Raw genomic sequence first — 9928 nt, 5'->3', positions numbered from 1 at the left:
GATTTCAGCATATGAATGCTACCACAGTTATCTCACCCAGCCGTGTCAATAACACTATCAGTCTCTATCCCAGCCCCAGTGATTATAGCTCCAGTCCTAGTGATCCCTTCCCTGCCCCAATGATTTCAGCTCTTGGCCCACGAGCTTTATTTCACTGCAAGCTCTCTTCTTCCAGCTCCACATCCACTTCCTTTTTCCCCTCTCTGCTAGGTGAAGCTGCTCCAGGTTGAGACAAAGGGTCTTTGTTCTTGGTTCCAGCTCTGAGGTTTCACCTCAAGGCCGAGAAATGCCACTCCAACCCCATCCCAACCCCAAAGCAATCTTTACTGTATTTACAGCCTGCCCCGTTGTGTACCATTCTGTGCTTGCTTCCCACATGTACAGTCACTATCCCCTCAGAACAGTGTTTGCAGCAGTCCCCATCCCAGCCCCAGTGACTTCAGCTTCAGTCCCACAAGCTTTATTTGACTGCCAGCTCTTGTGCTGCACTTCTGCCTCCTCATCTTCCCAGCAGTGCCACATCATGCTGCTTTCTGGCTCTCCAGGCAGGATCTCTGTTTTAGCTCTAGCTCTCTGTGGTTTGAGCTTAGCTCTTGAACCCACATTCCAGCCCCAACCTGACCATCCTTACTGGAGGAACAGCTCTGCAAGGCCCTATCCCCGCCCTTACACTGATTTCAGCTCCAGCCACGCAGTTCGCATCCCAGCTCCATATTCCTTATCCCAGCCCCACAACAGTTTTACCCTAAACCCTACCATGTTTCTGTCTGCTCCAGCTCTGCTTCCTCAGTTCCTGCTCTTCAGCTTCCCACTACTGGTGGCTGAAAGCTGCTCCTGCTTCTCACTGCAACCCAGGGCTGTTGATAAGGCCACAAGTCTATCACTTCAATGTCTCTAGATACTGTCCTACCCACCCTAATGGGAGCCCAACTTTGGGGACACTTGAGGCCTCTAGCCCAACAGGTACCTTCCCCCTCCCCCTGGGTCTCAGCCCAGCACTTGCCCAAAGGCCCCCCCCTCACCCCCCCCAGGCAGAACCAGGGGCTGGGAATAGCCATTGGGCCCCTGCTCCCCCATCCCAAAAGGTGCCCTTGGGCCCTCCCAGCCCCCAGACCCTCAGACTCTCCTTGGTACCAGCAGACAGGGGCTGCTAATCCCCCAGGCACCTCCTGCAGGCCCTGAGCTGCAGCTCCATCCCCTTCCCCCATGGCATTTATCCAGCTCCAGCCTCAGTATTTCCATTGCCCCACATTGGTTTAGGCATGATTCCAGTGCCAAGGTCTTTATTCCACACCCTGGGGCTTTATGTCTCCACTGGTCCCACAATGGGTGTTTAAGCCCCAGCCCCACAATCTTCACTGAATTAACATCAGCTATCCAGCAAAAAATCCCCTAAAGTAATTAATAAATAATATTTAATAATTATCCAATTATTATCCAGAAACTACGAAACAGATCCTCTCTGTCCCGCAGAAGAAGCAGCTCGTCCCCCTGTGCCACTCCAGACCCCGCACCCGCCTCCGGCCGCCCGAAAAGCCCAGGACGTGGCAGAAAGAATTGGCCACGACCGGCCCCGCCGCCCCAGGACACCGCCGGCCCCCAGATGCTGGCCCCGGCAGACGCGGGAATCTTGCCCGATCTCACCGGCGCTCACCGGATCGGCAGCCGCGGGGTTTCCGTCCTGGCGCTCCCCGGATCGTGCCCGCACAGCTCCCGCCGCCGCTCGCAGCCTCACCGCCGAACTAACGCCCGCACCCCTCCAGCGCACGCTGTTTGTGCCCCAGGGCCGGCCAGCACAGCCAATCACAGCCCGAGGCAGCGCCGGGCCCGCCAATCCCAGCCCGCCCGTTCCCGCCGCGCTCGCCTCCGCGACCACCCGCTGTCCCCTCAGGCCCCGCTCCCGTGATCCCGCCCGCTCCCCCCCTTCTCCCCGTTTCTTTGGGCGAAGTTACGGCCGGGACCTGAACGGGGAGCCCCCGCCCACCCTTCCCGAGACCCAACAGCACCTCTCGGGGCTGCGGCAGCTCGGCTCCGCCGGCTCCCAAAGCGACAGCGGCCGGAGCGGCACCCCAGCAAAACGGGGGAGCGGGAACGGGCCACGACTCAGCGGGCTGAGCTTGGCGAGACCGCTCCTGGATTCAAAGGGCGGCTGTGATTGGCCAGAGCGGAGCAAGGCGGGCCGGGATTGGCGGAAGCTTTGAGGCTGCGGCTCATGGGAGCGCGAATATTTTCATACTGAATATTAATCGACTTGTCTAGATTTGGATTACTTGTATTTATTGATAATATAAAAATGAAAATATACAAATCTACAATAAAGATATTAATATAGGGAGATATGTATATATATATAGCCATAAAAAAGAAATAAATACAAGTAATCTAAAACTAGACAAGTCGATTAATATTCAACATGAAAAATATACAGATAGATGTTAATATATTTTAATATTGATTATGCATCATATCTATGTGTATAAATACAGATCAATATGATAGAAATAAATATTAATTACATTTAAATAAAGGGGTATTTTGTTTTTTATTTGGTTAGAGGCAGGGCTTGCTAAGTTTCGATGGGGGGTGGGTTTTGGGGCGTTCCTCGGAGAAGAATTTTTGGAAGGGGGTTGCACACGTGGTTTCTTGCCTCGCTTCTCTGCACGTGCAGGGGCGCCCCCCCGCCCGCCCCGGGCTGAGCTGTGCGGCAGTGCTGCCGCCTTGTGGGCACAGAGCGGTACTGCAGCTGTGCGCCGAGCCGGTGAGTGACGGGGATGGGGCGGGGGCCGCCCGGCGGGGCCGGTTTGGGCGAGCACCGGGGGCAGAGGGCGGGCCAGCGGGGTGGGAACAGGGCCGCCCCTCCTCGCGTGCCCCGCTCCAGAGGGCGGGAGGGACGGCGGGCCGGGACCCTGCAGCAGCCTGGCTCGGGCTTACGCCACACTCAAGGTGTGTTTTCTTTTCAAAAAAAATGCCGTAAACTGCTCATTATTGACTCAAATCCCTGCCCATTGGCTTCAAAGGCGAAATTCCCATGGGTTTCAAGGCAAGGGACTACGGTAAAATAATTCCTGTCATAAATGTTTTAAGAAAGTGTTAAAGTTCAGAAACAGGAAAATGGAACATGATTTGGAGTGCTTGATATATTTAAAATTGCTAAGAGAAGCTGACTGTCATGACATTATAAAACAAATTACATGGACATTAGTGTTGTAAGCATCTGGCTCTTCACTTGGGATATGGCATGTTTTCAGAAGTGGACCAAACAGTCGTTTGCTAGCCAGGCGTTGTTCATTGAGAGTGACCTCTCAAAGAAAGATATGTAGCCCATATACCATATTTGAGTATGATTTGTCCTGTAAAAGCAGACATGAAATCCACATGGCGCCATAAAACATATTTCTTAGCAGTGGCACTTGAAACATTGACACAGAGGTTGTGCTGTGGGGCATTAGAGCACATCCTAATGTCCACCGTATTTGTATTTGCCACGCACAGAACCAGAGAAGTAATGAACTGTGCTTCAAAGAAGAGAATTTCCAGCCATTTTCAAGGGCTGATGGAGAAATTCCACAGTGTAACATCCACTCCCACATATCCTGTATTGAAAGGCCTACTGAAAAAAAGGGAATTAAGATTACTTAGGTTTTTTTAATAAAAAAAGCTACTGGATCTAAAAGAGATTCTTCTGCCTTAAAACACAGCTTTTAAAACAGTCTCCCTTTAAGAGGTGGTTGAGAACCCAACTTATTAAAACAGAGCTAGTCTGGGTGCCTATAAATACAGCTGAAGTTAGACAAGAGTCATACTATTTAATTGGGAACAAGGATACCGAAGTGCAGGGAGACACACCCTGCATGCGCAAATAAGACTGTGGTCTCACAGAGCTCTGCCTGCCAGTGAAATTGCTTCTTTGTCCTTCAGAATACAAACGCCTGAAGGATAGCCTTTGGGAAGAAAAGGATATGGAGAAGGGGAAGTAGCATCTGAAAAGACTCTTCTGAAATCAAGCAGAGATCAGCAGAAGCTCACAAAAGACCTTTTGCATGCTGTTAGAGCAGCTTATGCTGTTTTCTTTTTTATGAGAACCATAGCAAAAAGCAGAGGGAGTTGTAATAGATATTATTGTGAAGAACGGGGAAAGCAGGCCTATGGGGATCATACTGGAGACGAACTGGGGTAGCGGGACCTGTTCTGATAACTTGCCTACAGTGTTGCAGAATTGTATTTACTTTCTTTACCATATAGTCAACTTAAAATCTACCTCCACAGAACACAAAAACTACTGAAATGGCATTTTGAACCTTTATGATTGGACGCCATTGGCCTGGGGTTTTTTTCTGTTTACTTTGGGATTTTTTTTGTTTGGGTTTTTCTTTGTTTTTTTAAAGCTGTGGATCAAATGTTTAAAGAGCACCTAAAAGTAACTCGGCAAGTGTTGGCAACCTGTATGTTTCCATTTGTGTTAATGTCACTAATGCCTCTCTACCCACATCTGGGTGCTCTGCAGCTGGCACAGGCACTGTCTCACCAGAGCAGCTGCTCTACAAGGAGGAGGACAACAGCTCCCAAGTGTCTGGATGTGTGACCAACTATAAACCCATTTAAATTTAGCCCGACTTTGCTGTCACATCTTTGACTGTAACTGAACTAGTGGCTTTGTTCATAGCACCTATTTTTATGTACCAGTACATCACCTCGTGCAGAGGTGGTGCTCAGGAAAGGGTGAATCTTTCTAGATGTTGGGGCAGGAGAAATTTGATGGGTATTCTCATTGTCAGAAAATGTAATGCCAAGCTTATATTGAACCTGCTGAGACTTCAGCTTCTTATTTTATGCTGGAGAACCTCTAAAAATCAAAGAAACTGTTTATTTCATAGATGGGAATACTGCAAAGGAGATTTTCTTTTCCCTTCTTCCATATTGCCCTTTTGTACTTAATGCCCTTCTACAGCACCTTTAGAGGACTTGGATCATGTGCCTGTGTGTCGTATTCCTCCTACAACCATCTTGGTGACTGCTTGCAACAGGCACCATGATTGACTAGGCAGACCCTGGAGAATGAGACCTGGCCTCACATGTTTTCGTCCTTATCCCAAAATGAAAGCAGACAAAAATAAATTTGCAGTAAAATGAAAGAAGACAAAGATAATTTTTGCAGGCTACAGTTATGTGTGAATTTAAATCACAGTCTCTGAAATTACTGCTTTTGGCCAACAGGCTGCATTTCAGCACCATGTTCTCCCACCTGTATGATTTCAGAGCCATGCATACAGGTACTGCATCTAGGAGGAGCTGCTGCCTAGCTGGCTGCAGGTAATATCTGCATCATCAGGGATCTGTGGTCACTGAGCAGCAGAATATGAATGCCACATAGAAAAGTCAGAGATGTGCTTTCCTATTGCTTGGGAATATAATGAGTCTTCTCAGCAACACAAAGGGAAGTTAGGAAAAACAAACTATTATTTTGAGATTATGGAAAAATAACCCAAACTTTCTCCTAGTTCTCAGATCATCACTCTGGAAACAGGTCTTTGGGAGACATTTTACTCCGTATTTCAGGATGTTTTTAGTACTTTGTTTTCTTTAAAAGTTTACTGCAAATAAACTGTTTTCTTTTTGCTTGTTTCACATAACCCTTGGTTTTCTGTAACTCCCTCAAGTAACATACCTCTAATTATAGAGTCAACTCTTGTTTGTTTTGAAAGGCTGTGCCTAATGGAGAAACAACAAGTTAATGTCTCCAGCCAGCTGTAGACAGCTTTAGCCACAGAACTGTTTGTTTCAGAGGGAGCTGGAATAACTGACTCAACTTTAGCCAGCTTTGAAAAACTTTAATAGTTATTTTAAAATAACGGAAAAGAAAAATAATGGAAAACTGAATTGGACTCAGTAAATTGGGCGTTGTTGATTCTGGCTTAATCTTTGAGTTTTCAGAGTTATCTCAGGTATTTCTTTTTAGTTCATTTTTGGGCTTTTTGCCTCTAAATTAACAAAGAAGATTTTTTTAATGACTGAATCCTTAACTGAGCAAATACGCTCCTAAGATGTATGAGACTATCTAAACTCACAACCCTCACTGAAACTAGATTAACTCTGCGATTAAAAAGAAGATAAGGGTGAGGACTTGTCATGCCAGACTGTGAAATGTAGTCTGATGAGACCAATCTGGGTATATTTTGTACAGCCACAAAGAAGCAAATCTTGTTAATCTTTTTCATCGATTCCATTTCCTTTTAATTTAAATTGAAATGTCTGATTCCTATATTTTTCATTGCTACATTGTGTAATACAGTTGCTGTTGTTATTAACCTTCAGGCAGAGAGAAAATCAGTGAAGGTTGATGTGTGATACACTTTTATCCAGAACTAATAGGGCTTGCCCTCAGTTACAGAAAAATATGATAACACTGTTGTCTAACGGTGAGCTCTGCATCTTTTGGCCAGATAGCAAAGAAAGGAGTTACAGAAAACAGAGATAATTAAGCCCCTACACAAACTTAATGTTTGACAAATGGCGTAATGTTTGACAACGGTAGCTGCTCTTGAATCCCCAGTGAAGAAAACCTCTGCCAGGTGCAACAAACAATTACCTGTGCATGGCAGCAGCAGCAAACTGATAAAGATGTCTTGAAACCTACTGTATTTGGGCTGCACTCTGCTGGGAACTGTGGTTACTATCTCCCAAGATCAGGAGACTTCTGCAGCAGCTGGTGAACTGGGAAGGCAGTTGCCCTGAAAAAATGATAAGGTTTTTCCTCAGCTGCATGTGGGGAGGGCTTGGTGAACCTTTTTTTCTGCCATTCTTCTCAAAAGCTCATCCAAAATCTTTCTGTCATTGCCATATTCCTCAGCCCATTACTTAATGCTGTATGTCATTCAAAGGCAGCAGCCATTCCTGCATTCCCCCGGGCAAAAAGTACCTGGCTGAGCACAAGCAATGCTTGCAGGAGGTACTGCAAATAGATACTTTGGGATGGATGGATCCTTTCCTGTGGCATAAGCTGTACCTGTGTGTGTTCCTGGGATGTATTATCTTGCACCTGAACACGGAAGGTTCCATGGTGTCTCAGAAAACCTTTAGAAGCAGTAGCGGAGTGAAGCCTCCAGTCGCCTGAAGGGAAGTGGCGCTATGGAATAAAATACCATCTTGTGACCTTCAGCAGTGATGCTTCCCTCCCTGCCAGGGCCTGCAGGCTCGTAAAACCCAGCCAGGGAATGGGCGGCAAGGGCCGCTGGAAGCCCAGTTGGGTGGTCTGTGCAGGTATGAGCTACGACCCGGGAGGTGACGATGCTCCCACCATTAGAGAGCTCTGGTATCCAACAGGACGCGAACGCGTGCCCGGCCCCTCCCGGCCAGGACCACCGGGGAAGGCGGCGTGTGGCAGCGACCCGAGGGTGGATCCCCGCTGCCCCGAGCGGGCCCCGAGCGGGCCCCTCCCTCCCGGGGGCGGTTCCGCACAGCGCACGGGGCAGCGCCCCCTCCCCGTCCCCATCGGCGGCGGTACCGGGGCTGCGCCCGGCGCGCGCTCGGGGGAACGCGGCCGAACCGGGGCAGCGGAGCGCACCGCTCCCCGGCCCCTCGGCCCCGCCGCTCCCGGTGAGTCCGTGGCTTCTCTGTAACAAAAGCAGGGCGGCGCCGGGCGAGCTAACGGGCTGGGAACGCCGCCACAGTGCCGGGGGAGCGGGAATGGAGTAGGGCGGAGCGGGGCGGGCGCTCCTCGGGGCCTCGGCGGGGTCCGGCCACCGGGCAGGCGGGGGGGACCGAGCCCAGGCGGGGCTGTGAGGAGCGGCTCTCCCGGCCCCCAGCCCCGGCGGGAGGATGGCCCAGGGACGCGGTACCGGGCCGCCGCTTCGTGCAGGGCCTGGCCGGAGCCATCCGAGTGGGAAATCTCCAGCGATCTGTTCGTGGCTGCCAGATCTGGCACCCAAACGCGTGGGCTGCCAGCCAGGCCCCGAGGGTCGGGGTGGCAAGCAGAGGCTGCTGCCAGAAGTACTCCTGCTGCTGGAGCTGGGGAAGCTGTCATTGCCCAGGCAGCTGGATGGGGCGCAAGCCGTGGTGCCTCAGGCAGGGGTCCGGCAGCTTTGAGCACCTTCCAGGGAGAACAGAATGAGCTGGTGTGCCGGAGTGCGGCCAGGGCAGTGTGCGCTCTGTTAGGGATCCCACCTGCTAGGGACTGTTCCAGGGCTTGCGCATTTTGCATGCGTGACGTGCCTTCGGCCTTGGGAAAGATTACAGTTCCCAGGACAATGGAGGACCTGTGATTTTGAGATTTCTTTCTAAGGACTTCCTTCAATGGATGGAATGGAGCCTATATTTCATTCAGTTGTGTTTGTGTCACTTAGCAGTGTAAAGGGAACCAGCATCCCAGATTGTCTCCACAAGGATGTTGCTTGGTGTGGTGCATCATCGAGAGCTGCCTTTGACCCCTTTCTTCTCATAGCCCTTGGTGGAAGAGATAACAAGAAAGCTTGCAGGAGAAAAGCTGAATAGGGGATTCTTACTTCACTGGTGGTCTCCTGAAAGCCAAAACCACTGGAGCTTAGATTGAGTTTGAGGAAACACCATCTTCTTCTGAGTGGAGATTCAGAGAACCAGAACTGGTTCTTGGAGAGTTCCCACTCTGCTTTTAGCAGCAACTGCAGACTCCAGATGGCTTCACACATTTTTACTTACAGGCATGTTTAGTGTTTAGAAAAGAAACAACACTTCATACAAAGTTCCTATAAATCCGACTCTCTTATTTTTTGTGAGAGACAAGAGGAGGCTCTTAATATGAATATTTATCCTGTGTGTTTTGTAACAATATTTCAGAAGTAGATGTCGACTATGTGCAAACCCCAGTACAAGGAGAGCACTGGACCACCCTTTCAGGTTAAGGCCTTCCTGCACTTGTAGAGCACCCCTTATATATCTGTGTGTGTATATGTTTATTCACACACATACTTCCAAAGAAGGTTCTTCTCTTAATGTTTTTGAGCAGGAGCACCTACATTTAATGAAGAAAAGCCATCATTCTCCCATGACATCCCTTGAATGACACAACAAATGCCATTAATGGTGAGCAAAGAGTTTTTACAGGGGAGAATGGTATCTTTTCAATACATTTACTTCCAAGAGGATACCATCTTTTTCTCTGAATCCCGAGCAGTAGCATTTTCCATGTCTCTGTTTCCCCATGCACTTGGAAGAGATGGCTTTTCCTCTGTATTTACCGCACTGTTGAGCCGTATCAGTTGGTTGGTGACCAAGTCACATTTGCGTTGTTCAGGGCCATCAGCAGGGTCGTGGCAGCCTTCCGCAGCTCTTCCTCCTTCACTGTCTTCCCAACAGACATCAACAACTTCATTGTCTGCAGTGAAGTCTGCACCTGGCTGTCCATTATCCTCAGGAGGAGATCCTCGATGTCACTGTTGGGCAGCTGTCCTTGCTGCTGGCCACTGGCTGTCACCTCTGTGGCTTGTGGGCCAGAAGGATTTGGTTGTGTGCTCACAGGGAAGGAGGTGGGGATCAGAGCTGCCTCTGTGCCAGGTCTGGAGCCAGGCATGGGAGACGTGGTGGGGACTGGCTGGGAACCGAAGCTGCTGGATGACATGGCATCACTGCTCGTGATGATGTTGGTGCCTGCTTTGCTGCGCTGTTTGGCTCTGCTGTGTCCTGGGCACGCAGTCCTCTGTGGAGGAGAAAACATTTCTCTGGAGAGCCTTAGGAGCAGGTACTTATGCACAGCTCTGTTCTACGGGTTTAGCTCTCACTGCACAATCTCATCTTTCACATTTCCTACTAAATTGAGCCCAGGAAAGCAAAATAAACCTTCATATCCTCTCCTTGTCAAGTCTCCCCATAAATCTCTCTTGGGAATAACAGCTGTCCTTACTCTCTTCTAGCCTACATGAATCCCCCTTTCTTCTGGAGAAACCTAGATTGTCTCAGC

At 49.4% G+C, this 9928-nt stretch overlaps 2 protein-coding genes across 7 annotated transcripts in view; one reads left to right on the top strand and one right to left on the bottom strand.

Moving 5' to 3' along the window:
* Positions 1 to 6726: 6726 nt before the first annotated feature.
* The window catches only part of LOC111927797 (uncharacterized), a 9628-nt gene continuing 6426 nt past the window's right edge, over positions 6727 to 9928 (top strand). For 4 of the 5 annotated variants that reach the window (XM_086885575.1, XM_086885573.1, XM_086885574.1 and 1 more), the window contains exon 1: positions 6727 to 7593. In XM_086885575.1, coding sequence (XP_086741701.1) covers positions 7212 to 7593 — 382 coding nt within the window. In that variant the 5' untranslated portion in view covers positions 6727 to 7211. The remainder of the gene's footprint in view (positions 7594 to 9928) is intronic. The other variant, XM_086885576.1, reaches the window with a different exon arrangement.
* The window catches only part of LOC111927831 (uncharacterized), a 4809-nt gene continuing 3929 nt past the window's right edge, over positions 9049 to 9928 (bottom strand). For both annotated transcript variants that reach the window (XM_023924849.2, XM_023924840.2), the window contains exon 4: positions 9049 to 9667. In XM_023924849.2, coding sequence (XP_023780617.1) covers positions 9227 to 9667 — 441 coding nt within the window. In that variant the 3' untranslated portion in view covers positions 9049 to 9226. The remainder of the gene's footprint in view (positions 9668 to 9928) is intronic.

The sequence above is a fragment of the Cyanistes caeruleus genome, chromosome 4, assembly GCF_971803275.1.
Source record: "Cyanistes caeruleus chromosome 4, bCyaCae1.hap1.1, whole genome shotgun sequence".
Lineage (NCBI taxonomy): Eukaryota > Metazoa > Chordata > Aves > Passeriformes > Paridae > Cyanistes > Cyanistes caeruleus.
The sequence above is the reverse complement of the archived record's forward strand: the minus strand, read 5'-3'. Positions and strand labels throughout refer to the sequence as shown.